This window comes from Aquarana catesbeiana, linkage group LG09 (assembly GCF_042186555.1).
Source record: "Aquarana catesbeiana isolate 2022-GZ linkage group LG09, ASM4218655v1, whole genome shotgun sequence".
Lineage (NCBI taxonomy): Eukaryota > Metazoa > Chordata > Amphibia > Anura > Ranidae > Aquarana > Aquarana catesbeiana.
In genome coordinates this window covers 220,459,483-220,482,199 of record NC_133332.1, presented here as the reverse complement: position 1 = coordinate 220,482,199, position 22,717 = coordinate 220,459,483, and the positions used below count along the sequence as shown (strand labels likewise).

At 43.7% G+C, this 22,717-nt stretch overlaps 1 protein-coding gene across 1 annotated transcript; it reads left to right on the top strand.

Moving 5' to 3' along the window:
- Window positions 1-1,538: 1,538 nt before the first annotated feature.
- LOC141108282 (organic solute transporter subunit alpha-like) lies at window positions 1,539-22,319 on the top strand. The gene is made up of 7 exons (XM_073599755.1): window positions 1,539-2,004; window positions 4,678-4,829; window positions 9,814-9,887; window positions 12,199-12,354; window positions 17,895-18,006; window positions 18,248-18,500; window positions 20,647-22,319. Exons 1-7 carry the CDS (start codon window positions 1,938-1,940, stop codon window positions 21,087-21,089), a joined length of 1,257 nt encoding a protein of 418 aa, XP_073455856.1. The 5' UTR covers window positions 1,539-1,937; the 3' UTR covers window positions 21,090-22,319.
- Window positions 22,320-22,717: the final 398 nt, after the last annotated feature.

Here is a 22,717-nt window from a genome sequence, read left to right as displayed (position 1 = left end):
AAGAGAAGTCCTAGAGGAGAGGAGAAAAGTCAAAACAGATATATAGCCACTGCTATTGTCAGCTCGATTTTAGAGGTGCTGTTAATGATTTGTACAGCTATTTCACATACATAAACCAATTTTTCTAGCTTTTTATCTATATGAATGCAGCATTCTGGCTCAAGTTTTGGAATGCTCTGTGTAGGTTTATTGTGCTCACTGTTGATTTTATTGCAGCAGTGTTATTTCTAGCTGTGTGTTTTATTTTTATTGGTGTCTGGAATTTTGCCACTGCCCACGCCTCCATATATATATATTGCTGCAATATACTAAAAGGATCTCATATAATTCCATGCTAAGACTGCACATAGAGAGCTGTAGGTTTATTAAAATCATCACATGGTTATACTATGGATATTTTAAAGAAAGTATTTATTGAAACTCTATGCAAACACATACAACAGAAACCTTTGTTCCCGTATCTGTTTCCTTACATCAATAAATCATTTTTGTCAGTTCAGCCAATATACCTGAAATGGGTTTTTTTTATATAACTTGAGCTGCTAGAAACATCAGCTGGAAGCTGCATTCAGGCTTACAGCAGAAGTTCATGCTATGTATTCTGATGGGTGGAAAAAGCAGGTATGTCAATTACAGGAGAGAACTCATGACGAGTGTCACCAGTGTGGGGATAATCATTGGTCCAATGTGTGGACAAGGGCGGATCAAAGCCCAACGAATTAAATTAAAAATACTAACAACTACTTACAAAACCATCCATAATTTAGCCCCCAGCTACATCACTAGCCTAGTCTCTAAATACCAACCTAATTGTTCTCTTCGTTCCTCTCAAGACCTTCTGCTCTCTAGCTCCCTCGTCACCTCCTCCCATGCTCACCTCCAGGACTTTTCCAAAGCCTCTCCTATCCTATGGAATGCCTTACCCCAATCTGTCCGCTTATCTCCTACTCTATTAGCTTTCAGACGATCCCTGAAAACCCTTCTCTTCAGAGAAGCCTACCCTACCCACACCTAACAACTGTATTTTCATTTTCTCCATCAGCTCACCCACCACAGTTATTATTTTTTGTTCCACTTGACTCTCCCTTCTAGATTGTAAGCTCTAACGAGCAGGACCCTCTGATCCCTCCTGTATTGATTTGTATTGTAAGTGTACTGTCTTCCCTCATGTTGTAAAGCGCTGCGCAAACTGTTGGCGCTATATAAATCCTGTATAATAATAATAATCAACACTATGTAGTATATACTGTAGAACTAGCACCCACCATAGGCTCTGCACAGGGTGGATGCAGAGTACATAAGCCTGTGTGTATGACTACTTCAGTTTTTTTAGAAAGTAAATTTCCCATATACACAAGGCTGAAATTCATCTTTGGAGCCCAGAGGAATACAACCTTTGATGGCTGAAGCAATGCCTTTCTTTTTAACTGAATATTTTTTTGTCTAACTCAAATTACAATATTAAGATAAATAAGTGTATATGATTTGACTTTGTTTTTAGCAATGATGAAAAAATACATGGTCAATAACTACATAAAACTCTTGGCCCCCATCACCTTTAGGCACAGGCCTACTGTGTCCAATGGCAAATTTGGCCCTTGTATATTTAGCTGTTTTGCTGGAGTTGTCCTTTAATCTCCACAATTCACAAACCAAGATTATAGCATCTGTAATGAAGTGACATGATGATGATCGGAGGGAAGGGGGCGTGGCATTCTTCCCATTTCCAGGTAGATGTTACCTGTGGACTTCAGTCAGTTACCTGGACGCTAGCACCTGGCTCTATTAATGATTAATTCTCCCAAGCTGGGAGCATCCTCTTCAGGAGTGCTGGGGATCCAAGAATAAGGTGGATGTCTCAGAAGCCAGAGAGGGCCAGCCCAGTAAAAATGGAAGACAGAGGAACATAACACGGGAATACAGAAGCAAAAACAGCCATGGTGAAGCCATCCAACTGCTCCCTTGAAGGGGGGAGTTTCCCCCTTTCATCGGAATTCCTTCAAGGTAACATGTTCTTGTATATACAGTATATATGTGTGCTATATAGTGACACATGGGGGAAGATTTACTAAAACTGGTGCACACAGAATCTGATGCAGCTGTGCATAGTAACTAATCAGCTTCTAACGTCAGCTTGTTCAATTAAGCTTTGACATAAAACTTTGAAGTTGATTAGTTACAATGCACAGGGGCACTATATTCTGTGTGCACCAGTTTTAGTAAATCTCCCCCATTGCAACAATGAATCCATGTTTTCAGTAACAGACCATTATAGGAAAAACACAAAGGTAACAGTAAAAGGTAACACAAAGGTAACAGGCCTGTCCTCCTTTTATGATTATTACGGCCATGTCTGTTGTCCTTCTTCAGTAAATATTATAACAGTTTTGAATCAGTTCTTCAGTTTCCTGCCTGTGCCTTGAAACTTTCTCTATCTCTGTTTTCTGTATCCTGTATCCCCAACCACACACAGACTTCTAAGGCAGGTGACGATCTGTGAGGTTTTCTCTGAATCCTGGCTGCAGTGGATTACAAAGAAGTTGACATAAAGTTGTTTTAAACCCAGAAACAAACATTTCATATTTTACAGTTTACTAATCCTTAAATGTAGTGGCTGCATTATTTTTCTTACTTATGCTTTTTTTTCCTCCCTTTATTTTCACCTGGTGATCTGGGCAGTAACACACTTCCTGTCTTAGGGCTGGTTTCCACTGCAGCCATCCAACATCAGATGTGATTCGCACCGCACTAATGTGTATATAATTATTCCTGTGCTATCATGTGTGTAAAAAACAGAGCTGATGGGAAAAGCTGCCTGCACCGAATAGGGTTCAACAAGATCCTGTGGGTGAATAAATAAATGAAATAAGTGGTGCTGCGCTAATCCTAGCAAAAGTACAAATAATAATAATAATACTACAAAAAATAATAATAAGAGTGTAATCCTATTAGATATAATAGAGTACACTGAGGTATAAGAATCTGAAACAAAATAAGTGCTCACTTAAATGTGAAAGACTAATCACTTGAACAACAAAAAAAACATGTTACGAGTGTACTCATATGTGTAAAATAATTAATAAATATCAGTGACTCTACATTCCAAAATATCACTATAAAATAGACAAAATTGTAACAGCAAATGTGGGAGTGTCAACACCTAATAAAGTGCAAAGAATAAAGTATATAGGTGAATTGCAACGTGTAGAATACATGCAATACACAAAGTAACTAAGTGCAACGGTAACTAAACGTGATAATATAGCCAAAAAAAAGAAAAAAATTGTCCAATCAATCAAAGTGTTTCAGCATATAAAATCTTCCTTCGTAAAGTGACACCAACTTCCTAACATGCATAAATTGCAGTGCAGTGCTCAGATGTAAACATAGTGCTCCTCTTCGTGTTCACACACACACTGGTAGATAATGGCCCCTTACCTTAAGGTAATAGGGTAAACGCATATGACCAATATTGGGAGTACCATCCTTTAGATTTCTCCTCTAACCTCATGGTCCTAGTCCCGGAGCATAGTTCCCTCAGATGATAGGGGGCACGGAAATAAAAAGAAGGAAGGTCCCAAATAGTGTAATACAGTATGGCTAAAAACGGCTTTTATTGATAAAACATAGGTACTCACAAAAAACAGTAACACAGTACCTTATCACCGACGAGCGGCGAGCTCGTGAGCCTCAATCAGCATAGATGCCTGTCCAGTCCCTACGCGTGACGTCACACCTCACGTGACTTCATCAGGGGATGAAGTCATGTGAGGTGTGACGTCACGCGTAGGGACGGGACAGGCATCTATGCTGAAATCTAAAGGATGGTACTCCCAATATTGGTCATATGCGTTTACCCTATTACCTTAAGGTAAGGGGCCATTATCTACCAGTGTGTGTGTGAACACGAAGAGGAGCACTATGTTTACATCTTAGCACTGCACTGCAATTTATGCATGTTAGGAAGTTGGTGTCACTTTACGAAGGAAGATTTTATATGCTGAAACACTTTGATTGGACAATTTTTTCCTTTTTTTTGGCTATATTATCACGTTTAATTACCGTTGTACTTAGTCACTTTGTGTATTGCATGTATGCTACACGTTGCAATTCACCTATATACTTTATTCTTTGCACTTTATTAGGAGTTGACACTCCCACATTTGCTGTTACGCCGCTGCTGAAACGCTTTGCCGGCGCTTCGGCAGCGGTGCCCATTCATTTCAATGGGCAGGAGTGGTGTATACACTGCTCCTTCACCGCCCCAAAGATACTGCTCGCATCTTTTTTTAACGTCCTGCTAGCGCATCGCCCCAATGAGAAAGCACTCGGGCTTTCACACTGGGACTGCAGCGGAGCCGTTTTTCAGGTGCTAATTTTAGCCCAAAAGTGCCTGAAAAATTCACCAGTGTGAAAGGGGTCTAACAAAGCAGTTGACAAAGCAGTTCACATAGGGCAGTGTGAACTACCGCTGGGAAACATGCGATGCGGAAACCCGCAGTGGAATCACAGGGTTCCCGCATCGCTGCAGTGTCAACCGAGCCTTATGGTGGCTCCATTTTGGATGGAGGAGCAACAGGGACACCTTTGCACAAAAACATTGTCAGTCCAAAGGAGAACTGCCAGCATAATGACATAATGTGTTCTTGGCAATATGATTTGTTCATGTCTCTCCAGTGATAAAGAAGGATCTCTGGATATTCCTTGTTCCCGTGGTGGTTGGAGTGGTCCAGTTGGCCTTATTTCTAGAGGAGATGGGATTCTTCCTAAGGAACATCCAAAGCTCACGTAGGACTTGCCTTTACCTCTGGATCCTGGGAGTATATCCAGTAAGAATAAGATATAGAAGCTCTGTCAGCAATAAGGCTTAAAGTGATTGTAAACCTCAGACATGAAATATGAACATAGCATATCCTTCTATAGTGTGTACTTGACTCAATCCAGAATACTAAGTGTCATTTCTGTCTGCTGCTTTGTTTCTCTGCTATAAGCATGAGTCACTTCTGACAAGTTTTCCTGACACCATGAGAAAAATGGTGACAGGGGAGGGCACAGTCTATAATTGACAGCCTCAGTTCTGTTCCTGTGTGCTGTGTGAAGAGGGTATGTCCCTTACATCCAATCAGCTTTCAGGGCTCTCTTTACTGAGCGTAACTTTAGCTCCTCTCCCTCTGCCTTTTACAGCTGAGAATTCCTATGTAAACTTTGAATGGATGTAAGGGAAAGACGGATGTGGATAAACAGGTACAACTTATATTGAAGGATTTGTTTCATCTCTGTGTATCACCTGAGGGCAATCAATTCACTGGGTTAATGTAAGGGTTTACAACCACTTTAAGAAGAGCCCAGAATAATTTAATTTACATTGACCACATCACTCTTTCTTCAGAAAAAGTAAACTTTACCTGGGCTTTCCATGGCTCTAAAATTCAGGGCTGTATTTACCATAGTAGCAATTATCGGTCATGCCAAGGCACCAAGATATGAGGGGGGACCCTCTGAACATTTGTGGCTTTAATCAGCAATTTACCTACAGGGGATGTTCAGAGAGCAGCATGGTGTTTAAATATTGTCCTTCCAGCAGTAATACATGTTAGGGATTTCAGATTGTCCGCATGTGAAGAAAGTCCACAACATGCTTGTGTGGTCAGTCCTTCTTGGCATGACATGTTACAACCAAAAACGTAAATGTATTTTATTGGAATTTTATGTGATAGACCAACACAAAGTGGCACATAATTGTGAAGTGGAAGGAAAATGATAAATGGTTTTCAAAATGTTTTACAAATAAATCTGTGAAAAGTGTGGCGTGCATTTGTATTCAGCCACCCCACGCACTTTCAACTTTTGTGTGATGGACTTGTGTAAAGACGATAGGAAAATCTGACAACAGATCGTTGTTCGCCAAAAATTTACTAGCCTGCCATCCAACATTTGTTGGCGGAAAGTTGGACAACAATTGTCTGATGGAGCGTACTAACGGTTGGATTTTAGGCCAACAGTCTGTCATCACACAATTCCCTGCCGAAAGTTTGATTGTGTGTACGAGGCTTTAGTTTTCCGCTATACATAGCATTTTGCTTTTAGGTCAAAAAGTTCAATTTTGGTCTCATCTGACCAAAGCACCTTCTTCCACATGTTTGCTGTGTCCCCCACATGCAAACAGGACTTCTTATGGCTTTCTTGCAACAATGGCTTTCTTCTTGCCACTTATCCATAAAGGCCAGATTTGTGGAGTGCACGACTAATAGTTGTCCTGTGGACAGATTCTCCCACCTGAGCTGTGGATCTCTGCTGCTCCTCCAGAGTTACCATGGGCCTCATGGCTGCTTCTCTGATTAATGCTCTCCTTGCCCGGTCTGTCAGTTTAGGTCAGTGGTTCTCAACTCCGGTCCTCAGAACCCACCAACAGGCCAGATTTACCTTGGGGAGATGCAGACTATAATACTGCAATCACTGAGCAGCAAATGATTTTACCTTTGATGCTTTTCAGTTATCTTGCAAACCTGGCCTGTTAGTGGGTCCTGAGGACAGGAGTTGAGAACCACTGGTTTAGGTGGAGGGCCATGTCTTGATAGGATTGCAGTTGTGCCATACTCTTTCCATTTTCGGATGATGAATTGAACAGTGCTCCGTGAGATGTTCAAAGCTTGGGATATTTTTTATAACCTAACCGTGCTTTACACTTCTCCACAACTTTATCCCTGACCTGTCTGGTGTGTTCCTTGGCCTTCATGATGCCGTTTGTTCACTAAGGTTCTAACAAACTTCTGAGGGCTTCAAAGAACAGCTGTATTTATACTGAGATTACATTACACACAGGTGGACTCTTTACTAATTAAGTGACTTCTGAAGGCAATTGGTTCCACTAGATTTTAGTTAGGGGTATCAGAGTAAAAAAGGGCTGAATACAAATGCACACCATACTTTTCACATATTTATTTGTAAAAAATGTTGAAAACCATTTATCATTTTCCTTCCACTTCACAATTATGTGCCATTTTGTGTTGGTCTATCACATAAAACCCCAATAAAATAAATTTTTAAGTTTTTGGTTTTAACATGACAAAATGTGGAAATGTCAAGGGGTATGAATACTTTTTCAAGGCACTGTCATTTCTTCCAAGTGTCATGCCTCCACCAATGGATAAAGTGCAAACTCACCAGACTGAGTTGCTGAATGCGCTTATAAACATAGTATGCAACTCCTCCAGGGAATTACTACTCCATTCCTTCAGTATCCGACCAGGACTGTAAGCTTATTCCAAGTGTTCATAACATACACTATACTGTCAAAAGTATTGGGACACCTTTAATAGCATCCCAGTCTTCGTTCGTAGGGTTCAGGCATGTACTGGCCATCGGGACTAACGGGAGATTCCCGGTGGGCCGATGGCTCAGTGGGCCAGTCAGGTGCGGTCCTGGAGCCGCTCCTCTCTGACAGTGAGTGATCACAATTTCACTCCTGTCAGGAGGAGCAGCTTCCGTCATATGCTGGAGAGAGCATTAGGCGTTATGCTCCCTCCAGCCTGCAGGGGGAGATAGACCAACGGTAGACTTTCCTTCCTCTCTCCCCTTATCACTTGTTATCACATGACTGGAGAGAGGAACGAGAAGCTGCCTTCAAAACTGTGAGTACATGTGGGAGGGGGAGGACACTCTGATGTGAAGGGGGCTGCTGATGGGGGCTCTCTGATGTGAAGGGCTTCTGATGGGGACACACTGATGTGAAGGGAGCTGCTGGTGGGGACTCTCTGATGGGGACTCTGATGTGAAGTGGGCTGCTGGTGGGGACACTGATGTGAAGGGGGCTGCTGGTGGGGACTCTGATGTGAAGGGGCTTCTGATGGGGACACACTGATGTGAAGGGGGCTTCTGATGGGGACTCTGATGTAAAGAGGGCTTCTGATGGGGACTCTCTCTGATGGGGACACACTGATGTGAAGGGGGCTTCTGATGGGGAATCTGATGTGAAGGGGGCTTCTGATGGGGACTCTCTCTGATGGGGACACACTGATGTGAAGGGGGCTGCTGATTGGGACTCTCTGTGAAGGGAGCTGCTGATCGGGACTCTCTGATGTAAGGGGGACGCTGTTGGGAACACTCTGATGTAAGGGGGACGCTGTTGGGGACACTCAAAATTAAAGTGGGCCGGTCATGAGGAAGTCCAGGGCCAAATTTTTGTCCCAGTCCAGCCCTGGTAGGGTTCAATATTGAGTTGGCCCATCCTTTGCAGCTATAACAGCTTCAACTCTTCTGGGAAGGCTGTCCACAAGGTTTAGGAGTGTATCTATGGGAATGTTTGACCATTCTTCCAGAAGGGCATTTGTGAGATCAGGCACTGATGTGGAGGAGAACACCTGGCTCACAGTCTCTGCTCAATTCATCCTAAAGGTGTTTTCTTAGGTTTAGGTCAGGGCTCTGTGCAGGCCAGTAAAGTTTCTCTATCACAAACTCACTCATCCACACTATATTGCCATAAGTATTGGGCCACCCCTCCAAATCATTTGGTGTTGGGTTGTTTTTCAGGGGTTGGGCTTAGCCCCTTATGCTGGCGATACACTATACGAAAAATCGGCCGAACCCATTTTCAAAAAAACCAACATTCGGCCGTTAGCGCAAACAATGGTGCCATCATGTAATGACCAATAAATTGTTCAGTGGACATAAATAATTGCACTTTTTGTTCGTTTTTTTACATATAACTAGTGCAAACAGTTTGGACGGGAAACACATTAACCTTTCAATTTATCGTTCGCTCGGCAGAAAATTTCCCCAAAAAAATGTCCTTCGTTTTTTCGGCTCAAAAACGTCCCAATGATTATCGATTTTGTGCCCATTAACTAGCTGAAAAACAAACGAACTGTCTAACTGACCGAATTTCAGCCGATTTTTTTGTACAGTGTATGGCCAGCATTAGTTCCAGTGAAGGGAACTCTTAAGGCATCAGCATACCAAAACATTTTGGACAATTTCATGCTCTCAACTTTGTGGGAACAGTTTGGGGATGGCTCTTTCCTGTTCCAACGTGCCTGTGCACCAGTGCACAAAGAAAGGTCCATAAAGACATGGATGAGCGAGTTTGGGGCCTCAACCTGATAAAACACCTTTGGGATGAATTAGAGCGGAGACTGCGAGCCAGGCCTTCTCATCCAACATCAGTGCCTGATCTCACAAATGTGCTTCTGGAAAAAAAGTTAGACTTTCCAATAGACACACTCCTAAACCTTGTGGACAGCCTCCCCAGAAGAGCTGAAGCTGTTATAGCTGCAAAGGGTGGGGCAAACTCAATACTGAACCCTACGGACTAAGACTGGGATGCCATTAAAGATCATGTGTGTGTAAAGGCAGGTGTCCCAATACTTTTGACAATATAGTGTATGTCAGAAGTCCGTCTCAATGGTGTTCACATCTAACCCGAATCACCAACAATAAAAAGATACTGACCAAAGCGTACTATTTATTGGTGACTCCAAAAGACATTAATAGGATAAAAACAGTAAAAAGTATCCTCAGAATTTACAAATATATGTGCCGCTTATGTAAACTTACATCCACAGCCACCACAATGAAGGAGAGTGGTGGAGAGACCTCAGGCAGGTAACCTCACTTACTCTGTGAGAGGCTGACAACTGGTGCGGCTGGACAGTGTACCAAGCGGTACTTATGTTTAGTGTATTATGGGCCCAGGGAAGAATGTTCTTGTGTGCATGTGGCATAAATAATACAAATCTCTGTAAGGTCAAAATTTATATAATAGTGGGCTCCTACATATGGCATTAAACTATATTTCTTGCTGTACTCCCCTGCCAGGTATTCTGCATCTCCTCCATCATTGGAATGTTCATCCCTCGTTCCTCTGGCATCTGCAACTTTGTTGCTTCCATGTAAGTCCAATGTGTGATACATTAAATATATTATTGTCTAAGGCTTCATGTACACTGCTGCTGGTAAACGGCCATTTAGGAGCAGTTGGACGTTTTTTTCAGCTGCTCCTAAGCTCTCCTTTATGTTATCTTATCAGTACATGTACACAGGGTCGTTTATAGTTGTTTCCAGGCAGTTGAGTTTAAAAGCATTTTTTGGAAAGCAAAAAAATGCATTGAGTGTTCAGAGGCTCAGGAAAAGTATGACAGCTACAATCAGAATGACGGTACCCCTAGCAATCAGCGGGGGGGGGCGACATGGGACAGTACAAAGGGCGCTCTGCCCTCTCTCTCCCCAGGTTTCTATTGGCAACAGCAGAGGCGAACCTACACAGCAATAGTGCTCCTATTGGTAAATTTAGGCGGGCTGCAGCAGCGGGAGGGTATAAATAGCACTGCTCTCCTGCTACTGCGGCCGCCTCAGGAGAACGCCCAGCTGTGAGGAACATCAGTTTGCAGCTCCCACCCTCCCTTCCCTAATTTTGTATACATTGTTAATTCCTGTCACCAGGGCTTTTTTTTCTCAGAGAATAGGCGCAGGAACTCTCCCTGTCTAAGTCACTCCTTTTTTCCGTCCCTACCCACCTCCGGTCACCATTCCTTGGTTCCACCCCCTACCCACCTCCCAGTATTGCTCTACAGAACCAAGTATCATTTTGTGGTGCTAAATAATTTGTAAGGAATTTGATAATTATAACAAGAAAAGCAGTAAAATAGAACCCCTGCAGCCAGTAACAGTAGAGCCCCCGCCAGCAACAATAGATCTCCATAACAACAATGGACCACCTGAGACAAAATCCACTCCACCAGCAACAATAGGCTGCCGGCAACACGGATCTCCCCACAGCCACCATCAATAGACTCTCTGACAGCCAGCAACAATAGACCCCTCCTTCAACAGTAGTTTTCTCCCAGAAACAACTGACCCCCCCAGCAATATAAGACCCATCCCCACCAACAATAGGTCCCCCCCCAGCAACAATAGACTTCCTCAGCAACAAAAGACCCCCTGCAAAAATGGATCCCCTCCAGCTAGAATAGATCCCCTAGCAGTGAGCATCAGTAGACCCTGCAGCACACCCCAGCATACCTTGCCATTACATACAGTCAGTGATGAAGGTGCCAGAACTGCGTTCCCCCATGTTCCCACTGAAAAAAAGCCCTGCCTGTCACGGTATTGTTTAGAGGGGGTTGCATTCCAGTCTAGTTCTGGATGGACAAGGTCATATTATTATCTGGAAATTGTTTATGGTTGATCTATGCCTTTAATGCAAGATCATTTCTGCTGTGATTTGATTAAATATTTATATGAATTGGATTACCCATTAAAGTGGTTGTATACCCTTTTAATTTGTACCTACAGGTAAACCTATAATAAGGCTTTAGGAGATACTCACTTTGCATGCAGCCGCTGATGTCAGCGGCGCATGCGCTGTGAAGGCCCGGCTGAAGGCTGAAGAAGACTCCAGCGGGCATGCGTGGGAGGGACGTCATCGTGGCACCGGTGACATCACTCACAGCACCGGTGCCGCGAACCCGGAAGAAACGCCGAGGGCAAAATGTCAGCTCCCTCGGCGTGAACCGGGATCAGATGCCCACGCCTCGTTCTAAGGTGCATAATAGCTCATTATGCCTTTGTCTTACAGGTTTTTTTTCTTTTCTGTGCAGGTATACAACCGCTTTAAATAAATGCCGTGGCCAATTTAGCCCATTAAACTTATTTATGTGTTGGTCTCTTTATTTATGTTTATGCTCCTTTGTGCTGTCCCATGAAATTCATAAAATATACAGTATATCTTTGAATACCTGCCTGTAGCAGCGAAACCAAAACAAAATGCTTACTTTAATTTGCTTACTTGCACAATCTAGAGTAGAAATCCGACTGCCAGTGCATGGCACCACTATTTTCTACTCATTGAGCCCCTGTTCATACCGGTGCGGCTTTGAAATCACACTACATCAATGCGATTTCAAAGCCACACATCAGTGCGGTTTGTATTGCCAATTTCATTGCGACTTCATTTAACAGAAGTCTATGCAAGTCGCAATGATATCGGTAAAAAGTAGTGCAGGAACCTTTATCATAATATCATCATGGATCGCGGCCATATGAACGGTTCCATTTCCGTTAATGGGGTGTGACTTATCATGTGATTTGGAACTGTCAAATTGCATGACAAGTCGCACCAGTGTGAATGCGGGCTTACTCACAGATTGTTTTTCAGTAATATCTCTTTATCATCTTTTGTCATTCTGTTCTGTTCATCCTCAGATATCACTCCATAACGCTGTGGAAGTTCCTGGAATTGATCACAGATTATTTTGGCGGTAAAGGCCAGATGCTGGAAGTGCTGGGACATCAGACGGTGTCACCCAACCCTCCGCCATGCTGCTGCTGCTGTTGTTTTCCCAACATCCAAGTGAACAGGTGCCCCTCTGTGCTCTAAACCAGTGGTCCCCAAACTGCGGCCATTTGCTTACCTTTATCATAGTTGCCAACATTGTAAAAAAATGTATAGGGACACTTTTTGGCCTGTGGGCGGAGTCTTATAATTAGGGGTGAGGCATTCATTTGACGTAGAGGGGGGAATAAAAATGTGGCGCTCACAGCGCGCCGCAGTGAAAAATGGGCGTGGTTTAAGCTAACTATTGGTCGTGGCTTAAAGGGGCGTGACAAAGGGGGTGTGGTTAGAGTCTGAGATGAACAAGGGATGGAGGGGAGAAACAAAGGGAGAAAGAGAGCAAAAGAAAGAAAGAGTGATGGAGGGACAGCAGGCCCAGATCCTACACCACAATAGAAATATGTGTATTTCAGAAAGTTTAACAATCAGCAGATAAAGATACTCCAAACACCTGTTGTTGGTTGTTATGGTGACAGGATGATCGAATCGCATTATTTCTATTATTACATTGTAATATAAAAAGAAATAGTTAAACTCACCATAATGTAGAATCAGTGGAAGCCCTGAGTGTGTCACTCGCCACGTCACCTGTTATCAGGTGTCTCCAGCGGAGTCCCTCCTTACATCAGGCATTCCCAGCAGAGTCCCTCCTTACATCAGGCATTCCCAGCGGAGTCCCTCCTTACATCAGGCATTCCCAGTGGAGTCAGGCATTCCCAGCGGAGTCCCTCCTTACATCAGGCATTCCCAGCGGAGTCAGGCATTCCTAACGAAGTCTCTCCTTACACCAGGCATTCCCAGCGGAGTCTCTCCATACACCAGGCAATCCCAGCGGAGTCCCTCTTACACCAGGTATCCCCAGTAAAGTTTCTATTTACATCAGGCATTCCCAGCGGAGTCCCCCTTACATCAGATGTCCCCAGCGGAGTCCCTCCTTATACCAGGCAATCCCAGTAGAGTCCCTCTTTACATCAGGCAATCCCAGCGGAGTCCCTCCTTACATCAGGTGTCCCCAGCGGAGTCCCTCCTTACATTAGGCATTCCCAGCGGAGTCCCTCCTTACACCAGGCATTCCCAGCGGAGTCCCTCCTTACACCAGGCAATCCCAGCGGAGTCCCTCCTTACACCAGGCAATCCCAGCGGAGTCCCTCCTTACACCAGGCAATCCCAGCGGAGTCCCTCCTTACACCAGGCAATCCCAGTGGAGTCCCTCCTTACACCAGGCAATCCCAGCAGAGTCCCTCCTTACGCCAGGCAATCCCAGCGGATTCCCCCTTACATCAGGTATCCCCCAGTGAAGCCCCCTCTTATCAGGTATCCCCCAGTGGAGCCCCCCTCTCATCAGGTATCCCCCAGTGGAGCTCCCCTCTCATCCGGTACCCCCCAGTCAGAGCCCCCCTCTCATCAGGTATCCCCCAGTCAGAGCCCCCCTCTCATCAGGTATCCCCCAGCAGCGGAGACTCTCTCTAGCGCAGGCAGAGTCAGTGGAACAAAATAGGCAGAGCCGGCCAGGTGACTGCCAATAGAAATTGAGCTCCGGCGCCGCCCACCCCCCACGCCTTCCCACATCAGGTCACAGACAGACCGGCAGTAGGGTGGGAGGTGGGCGGTGCCGCAGCTCGATTTCTATTGGCAGCCACCCGGCCTCTTGTTTGTTCTAGTCTTAAAGAAAATGGCGGCCGATGGAGACACTGTCTCCACTGGCTGCGGACCTCTAGCTGTGGCGAAAAATCGGGAAACCAAGGACTTCCCGGGAAAACAAGGATTTCCCGGGAATCGCAAAAACTGGGAAAAGGGTCCAAATTCCGGGAATGTCCCGGGAAATTCGGGACAGTTGGTAAGTATGCCTTTATCCAGCCCTTTGTTCCACTGATATTAGGCACTATTCTTCCCCCTAACATCAATGATGAGGCACTATTCTTCCCCTGACAACAAAGATGGGAAACTATTCCTTCTACTGGCCACTGGCCACAGTCTGGCTCCCCTAAAGGACAGTAAGCTAGCCCTTTGTTTACAAAGTTTGGAGACCCCTGCTCTAAACCAACACCCCAGGGATAGAATAACAGGGCTTTCCCTAGAATGCAAAATAAATATTAGGCAAGCGATCTGATTCGATGCTGTTTTTACCCACAAAAATGCAATGACCTTAAAGCAGAACTAAACTCTTTCAATCAACATTAACTATTTTAATCCTTATGCTCATACATCCCTGGAGTCTTCATGGGCATTTTTTTCTTTCATCTGGATGGGCCTCCTGCCAACATGCCTGAGCTAAGGGCAGATTGATTCCAAGAAATAACTGGTACATGATTCATCTGCCCTTACTCAAGATGGCCACGGCTAGAAATGCTAGGGGGTGTTCTTCAAATTGATTTCTCTCTCAGCGCATTCTCTGCATTACATTAAAAAACCTTCCATGCTCAGCTACCCCCCCCAGCCTCCCACCTAAATACTTACCTGAGCCCCGTCTCGAACCAGTGCTGTGCCTGAGAGCAGCATCTCTCTCCGCCAAGCTGTGTCTGAGAGCAGCTCTGAATCAAGCCCACATGAGTACCCACATAGGAAGCTGCCTCCTATGGGTCCACTTCCCGAAGAGGAGGATCCAGGAGCATCGGCGGGGTATCCCAGAAGAGGAGGATTGGGGCTGCTCTGTGCAAAACCCATTTTACAGAGCAGGTAAGTACAGTTGGGTCAAACACCCCTGGTTCGGTTCTTGCCAGAACTCTCGAACATCGCAAAAGTTCGGACCTGAACCCCGAACACCATTGAAGTCTATGGGACCCAAATTTGAAAAATCAAAAGTCCCCATTTTGAAGGCTTATATGCAAGCTATTGGCCATAAAAAGGGTATGTGGGCCCGGGTACTGCCTTGGGGGACATGTATCAATTCAAAATTTTCTTTTTAAAAAGATGAAAGTGAAACAATAAAAATGAAAAATTCCTTTAACCACTTCAGCCCCAGAAGGATTTACCCCCTTTAAGACCTGGCCATTTTTTGCGATACGGCACTTCGTCGCTTTAACTGACAATTGCGTGGTTGTGCGACGTTGTACCCAAACAAAATTGATGTCCTTTTTTTACCACAAATAGAGCTTTCTTTTAGTGGTATTTTATCAGCCCTGCGGTTTTTATTTTTTGTGCTATAAACAAATAAAGGACAGAGAATTTTGAAAAAAAACAATATTTTTTTACTTTCTGCTATAATACATATCTCAAAAAATATATAAAAAAACAAATGTATTCATCAGTTTAGGCCAATATGTATTTTGCTACATATTTATTGGTAAATAAAAAAACTCAGTAAGCGTATATTGATTGGTTTGCGCAAAAGTTATAGCGTCTACAAAATAAGGGATATATTTATGGACTTTTTTTTGTTTATGTTTTTACTGGTAATATTAGCGATCTGAGATTTTTAGTGGGACTGCGACATTGTGGCGGACAAATCTGACTCCAAGTGACACTTTTTGGTAACCAGTGTCATCATTACAGTGATCAGTGCTAAAAAATGCACTGATCAATGTATAAATGACACTGGCATGGAAGGGTCTAACACTAGGGGGTGATCAAGGGGTTAACTGTGTTCCCTGGGTGTGTTCTAACTGTGTGGGGGACGGGCTCACTGGGACAAGACAGAGATTGCTGTTCCTGATCACTATGAACAGCAGATCTCCAAGTTGTCCCGTCAGAACGGGGATCTGCCTTGTTTACATAGGCAGATCCCCGTTCTGCCTCTCTGTGGAGCAATCGCGGTTTGCTCAAGGACATAGAATCTGCTAGACCCGCGGGTGCGCGCACGCCCACTGTATCTATTACTCGAAACGACATACAGGTAAGTCGTTTTGCGCAATAGAGCCGACCTGCCACAGTATATGTACTGTGGCTGGTCAGCAAGTGGTTAAAGTGGAAGTCCATGCAAAAACTAAAATCCCTGCATCTTTAGCCACCAACATTCTAACACTAACTTATCTAGCCCTGTAAAGAAAAAATCCGTATACATACCTTTTCTGCAGGCGATCCAACCCGATTTCCAGCGGCGGAAGCTCAGATCCTAAGCTGAGTTGCCATTCGCAGCTTCGAGGAGGATATATCCATCAACGGAAGCCCCATAGTAACTCTATGGGTGACGTCACTTTCCATTCATTTCACAGCCGTTGTCGGACGTGTACTCAGCAGAGCTTCCACCGCTGGAGATCGGGTGGGATCACCTGCAGAAAAGGTATGTATAATGTTTTTTTCTTTACAGGGCTAGATAGGTTAGTGTTAGAATGTTGGTGGCTATAGATGCAGGGGTTTTAGTTTTTGCATGGACTTCCACTTTAAATATAGTTCCAGGGGGTCCCCTTAATCTGCTTGTAAAGTGGCGTATCTGTACCGTGTATAGAACCTGCTGCAGCAAAACTGACATTTACAGTTGTGCTCATAAGTTTACAGAATTTATGATTTCTTGGCCATTTTTAAGAGAATATGAATGATAACACAAAAACATTTCTTTTACTCTTGGTTAGTGTTTGGCTGAAGCCATTTATTATTGATCAACTGTGTTTACTCTTTTTAAATCATAATGGCAACAGAAACTACCCAAATGACCCTGATCAAAAGTTTACATACCCTGGTGATTTTGGCCTGATAACATGCACACAAGTTGACACAAAAGGGTTTGAATGACTATTAAAGGTAACCATCCTCACCTGTGATCTGTTTGCTTGTAATTAATGTGTGTGTATAAAAGGTCATTTGGAGCAATGAGACCAAAATTGAGCTTTTTGGCCACAACCATAAACACATTTGGAGAGGAGTCAACAAGGCCTATTATGAAAGGTACACCATTCATACTGTGAAACACAGAGGTGGATAGCTGATGTTTTGGGGATGTGTGAGCTACAAAGGCACAGGAAATTTGGTCAAAATTGATGGCAAGATGAATGCAGTATGTTATCAAAAAATACCGGAGGACATTTGCATTCATCAGCCAGGAAGCTGCGCATGGGACATACTTGGACATTCCAACATGACAATGATCCAAAACACAAGGCCAAGTTGACCTGTCATTGGCTACAGCAGAATAAAGTGAAGGTTCTGGAGTGGCCATCTCAGTCTCTTGACCTCAATATCATTGAGCCACTCTGGGGAGATCTCAAATGTGCAGTTCATGCAAGACAGCCCAAGAATTTACAGGAACTGGAGGCTTTATGCCAAGAGGAATGGGCAGCTTTACCATCTGAGAAGATAAAGAGCCTCATCCACAAATACCACAAAAGACTTCAAGCTGTCATTGATGTTAAAGGGGGCAATACACTGTATTAAGAACTGGGGTATGTAAACTTTTGATCAGGGTCATTTGGCTAGTTTCTGTAGTAATCATACTGCCAGGGAGGTTAAGCAATTGATAACACTGATATTTTTTAATTAAATGAAATGATATAAACATTTCTTGGGTTCATACACATCCCACTACTTTTATTAAATGCCCCCAGGCCCAACAAATGCGACTTTCTAAGTAGGAAACTTTCTATCAGTGTTATATACTGGCTTTACACGATCTCTTTGCCTTTCTGTGTCTCAGGAGCAATTTGAGGTGGATGAATATTGCCGTGTACCAGCTGTCTGTTGTCCGTACGCTTTTGTTCTTTGTGGGCCTCATTTTATGGACAGACGACAAATATGACTACGGAGATGTAAGTACTGACACTTGCCTCACCACTTTAAAACAGAACCCTCCAGTGGCCATACAGTATAAAGCACTTAAACTGAAACACCAGCTTCACTTTATTAGTTTAGGGGCATAATCCTACATATATTGCTATATAAGAAAGTAAGCTAAATATGAGACAGCGAAAGTAAATATGGTCAAATTTACATCAAATGTTATTTTTTTATTTTATAAAGCCATTTATTGATTTGTCTTATTTTCATCAGCTTGATTACACCAACCCAAACTCTTATATCAACGTCATCATTGGCCTGTCCACATTCCTGTCATTTTACGGCTACCTTCTCTTCTACAAGGCTACCAAGAAGGGCCTGGAAGGCTACAGTCCTCGCTCCAAATTTATCTGCATCACGCTAGTTCTGGTTCTGTGTGGTCTGCAAAATGGCATCCTGGAAACTATGAGTGCCTTAGGGGCTATCCCTTGTGTGCCACCCTGGACTGTTGAGACCCGATCACAGAGTGAGTGGCCAAAGGAAATTGTTGGCATGCTGGCTATGTACCCTATAATCTTTTCTTGCAAAGCAATTATGTAAAGTTTTCCACTGTTCCACTTCAAATTCTGCTACCCAGTCACCCTTTTTAACCCCCCCCCCCCCCCCCACACACACACACACCAAAAAAAAGCAGGTTTATACTTACCTGCTCTGTGCGATGGTTTTTGCCCTGATCCTTCTTTCTGGGGCCCTCCTGCTCCCCTCTTCTGCAAGTGCCCTTATAACAAGCTAGTTGCTATGGGGACACTCATGAAAGTATGTTCCCGAGTCGGGATGTGTGTGTCCATTGACACACAGCATGGTTTGGCCCTGCCCCCTGCTCTCTTCTCACTGGTTTTATCTGACTGCAGCGTCAGCCAATGGCTCCCACTGCCATCAGAGCCTCTAGTAAGACCAGAAAGAGGAGAGAAGAGCTGCAGCAGATGGCTTTGGCACTGAAACAAGAATAAAGCCCCATACACACTATCAGAGTTTTTCCTTCAGATTTACCAAAACCATATAATATGAGGTCAAACCTTTGGAGTTTCAGTGTGTATGCAATCAGGCAGGCCCTTACACTACATGGTTTTGGTAAATCTGAAGTAAAAACGCAGCAGAAAATCTGAGTGTATGGGGCTTAAGTGTTTGGGGGGCTGGGGGAGCTGCCATTTAAATGTTTTTTACCTTAATGTAGAGAATGTATTAAGGTAAAAAGAAAACGTTTACCTTTAGAACCACTGTGAATAACATAGCCTCATAATTGCCTACATTCCCAGAAAATAGTCTATGCAGCCAAGGGGCCTAATTTGGTATTAAAAACTGTGCAGCTTTGTAAAATGTTAATTAATTTTATTGTCATACTTGTAGGCCATTTGGGCACTCCCAAAAGCTTGACCAAAAAACTTTCAGTTAGCTACCCCCATGTTCTGCCTTGTTGCTAGGAGGGAAAAAACATTGGTTTTTGCTTCTGTAATGCTGGGAGTGTCCAAGCTAGGATGTGGAGGTTGCTAACTGGGAGTTTCCAGGCCAGGCTTCTGGGTGGGGGGGGGGGGGGGTAGCCTTTAGATCGAAGGAGGAGAGCAGCCGGAGGTCATATGACCGGTCAGAAAAGATGGGAGATGAGGTATTAAGAGGCATCGTTTTACACTAACATTTACACAGTGTAGGATGGCTTCATAAAAGAGAGGGACTGGCAGTAATCTTTATTTGACTTTACTGCCAGCTATTAATAGCAGCAGGAGGAGAGGGGAGGCTCACACACACAGGAGCTGACAGGAAGGGAGGGAGGGGGAGAGGACAGCAGCGGGATGACAGAGGCACGTAAACAGACCATGGCGATCATGGATCAGCAGCCATGATTATTGTGGTAAGGACATTAAAGGGGACACAGGAACAGGCAGGATCAACCAGGTTTTTTTTTTTTACAGCTTAGAGAGGAACAAGCACTGTCTAACCTGCTGTAAGGAACAGGATTTTTTTTTTTTTTTTTAGGTTATAACCACTTTAATATCTACTGTGGCCTACTTGGCTGTATAGGTTATTTTCTGGAAAAGTTGAACTTGGCTTTTAACTTGATGAATTAGGTCAAGCTGTTGCCAGGGTTTCGGGTGACTTTTGACTCTGAATCTCAAGTTTTAGGAGTCAGACTTAGGCAAAGTAAGCAAAGCCCAAGAATGCAGTTGTGGTTCACAGTAAAACTCATTATGCTGAATAAAATGCTGTGTAACCCAGAATAAAGGGCTCCAGACTAGTGGTAGGTAGGTGACCAAGCTGGATTGCATACCTGTAGTAGAGAAAAGTCCGGTCGCTAACCTAGCTGTGTAAATCTCAGGAAAAGATGTGTCTGGCCATACATGTTCAACTTTCCTATACAATTTTCCTTTAGATTTACCAAATGCCAAATAATATGAGGTCAAAACTAAACAACACTTTCAAATGTATTCAATTAAGAAGGCCCTTGCACTACATAGTTGAAGGTAAAGCTAAAGAAAATTGTACAGAAAATTGTATAATATATGGCCATCCAAGTAACAATTCTCAAATATGTCATTCAGCTGTATATTTAGCAGTTAGTAGCAATGATAATGAGACATGCTTACTAGCTATGACCTGTATTTGTGCTATCTCCACAGCCATCTACAATTACTCAATCACATTAGAGATGTTTTTCATCAGCTTGTTTGCCCGCTATTGTTTCTGCCGAGTGGAGCCGTGTCCAGAGTCACTGGCCCAGGAAGTGATGCAAAACAAATCTTCCCAGACCACCTCGGCTGATCTGTACAGCCTGCCTGAGGACGAAGGTGTTTGCATCAACGCTGCTTACATGAGTGAAGGAGATGAGACTTTTTGCCACATCGAACATGCTCCACTTGACAAGTATGACTTCCTCCAGGAGAATGTGATAATTCCCACGCGCAACAGCAGAGTCATGTCACCAACACGGAGCAGTGGACTGGAGTTGGGAAACGCGAACCTGCCACAGGCACGTGATGTGTCTGACGGGGCAAAGGCACCCAAAAATAGGCTTCAAGTACAGGCACAGATTAATTACATTGATGATGCCACAGTGGTGTAGGGGCTCAATGTTTTCTGGTTGAAAATGTTCCAGATTTAAGGTAATTAGAATTAAAGGCAAAACTTTAGATAGAGTAGAGAGATTAGAAACCCTGTTTGTTTTTATTGCTATCTGTGCCCCGTTAAGGAGATTTACCCTCTCTATTAGTCCTGTTTACCAGTATTGTTGAAAGTGAAAGTAAAGAAAATCCTAAATTTGTTTTTTTTCCCAAAAAACTAATAGAAGCAAAATCTACATAGAGGGACACCAGTTCTCTTAGTTTGTGAGGATTTCCTCTCACCTCCTTTTTGGCTATGGGACAGGAAGTGAAGTGAAATCTCCGAAATGGGACACAAAGACAAAAAATAAATCTGACTGCGGTTATAACCCACTCTTACTTTATCCAAAACGAAAAAAAAAAAGTTTGCTTATAGTTCTACTTTAAAGTATATTCAAGAAAAGCATGTGATAAAAAATATATATAAGTAGAAAGTACATTCAGTGGAACTTGATATGTAAATCTTGACTTTTTTCGCCCCACAAAAAATCAAGCTGACCTAAAAGAGTCTCATCATTTACAGGAAAATGGGAGACTACATACAGTAGCAGCCTAAATGTCTGGATCTACTGATCATTGTGATTTTTACCGATGGTGACCACTGCTTACGGATTTTCTTTTATCACATGCTTAGCTTGTTACAGAATTGCTATCATAGGACAAAGTGTAACGTGCAAAGTGCAGTAACCCTAGATTTTGCTTCAATTGGTCCACCCTGGCACTACCTAAGTTAGTGATGTGACATATTTTTAACAGTGGAAATTTGGTAGTGCAGGAGTTAAAGGGTCAGTCAACTTGTAGTTACATTTTTATTCTTTATATACAGTGGGTGTAGAAAAGAATCACCCCCTTTAAAATACTGTATACCATATAACACGCACCCCAAGTTTAGGAGGGAATTTTAAGGAAAAAAAACTTTTAGGAGGGAAGTTTAAGGAAAAAAAAAAAAATTACATTTAAATGCCCATCAATGCAGCCTCATCAGTGTCTATCTGCAGCCTTGTCAGTGTCATTGCAGCCTTGCCCCAGTGCAGCTTTGTCAGTGCAGCTTTGTCAGTGCAGCCTTGCCCCAGTGGTCAGTGCAGCCTTGCCCCCAGTGTCAATTACATGCTTGCCTTGGACAGATCGCCGCCGACGTACACAAAGCGTGTAGTTTAAATATGGCACCACGGAGTTCGGGGGACTCGGTGACTGGGCGGAGCCGAGATACACATAGCCGAGTGTTCTCGGCTCTTTCCGACGCCACTCACAGTCACGCCCAGTCCCGCCCTATGATGGACATAACATAGGTCCAATGGCAGGACTGGGCGTGACTGTGAGCGGCGCCGGAAACCGAGAACACTCGGCTATGTGTATCTCGGCTCCGCCCAGTCACTGTGATTTTGGCGGCGCTCATTCAGCTTGGCCGAGTGCCTCCGAACTCCGCGGCGCCATATTTAAAACGACACGCTATGTGAATGTCGGCGGCGATCGCTCCGATAGATCACAATTAGCGAGGATCGGCGTATAACACGCACCCACGATTTTAAGGGGAAAAAAGTGCGTGTTATACGCCGATAAATACGGTAATCACATATTTCTCAGGGTCTCC

What these genes read in the sequence shown, in the direction of transcription:
- LOC141108282 (XM_073599755.1), top strand. Translation starts at nt 1,938, where the DNA reads ATGGTGAAGCCATCCAACTGCTCCCTTGAAGGGGGGAGTTTCCCCCTT. An exon ending in GGATCCTGGGAGTATATCCA is followed by an intron (nt 4,830 to 9,813) that starts GTAAGAATAAGA and finishes CTCCCCTGCCAG; the next exon opens with GTATTCTGCATCTCCTCCAT. An exon ending in CCCAACATCCAAGTGAACAG is followed by an intron (nt 12,355 to 17,894) that starts GTGCCCCTCTGT and finishes TCTGTGTCTCAG; the next exon opens with GAGCAATTTGAGGTGGATGA.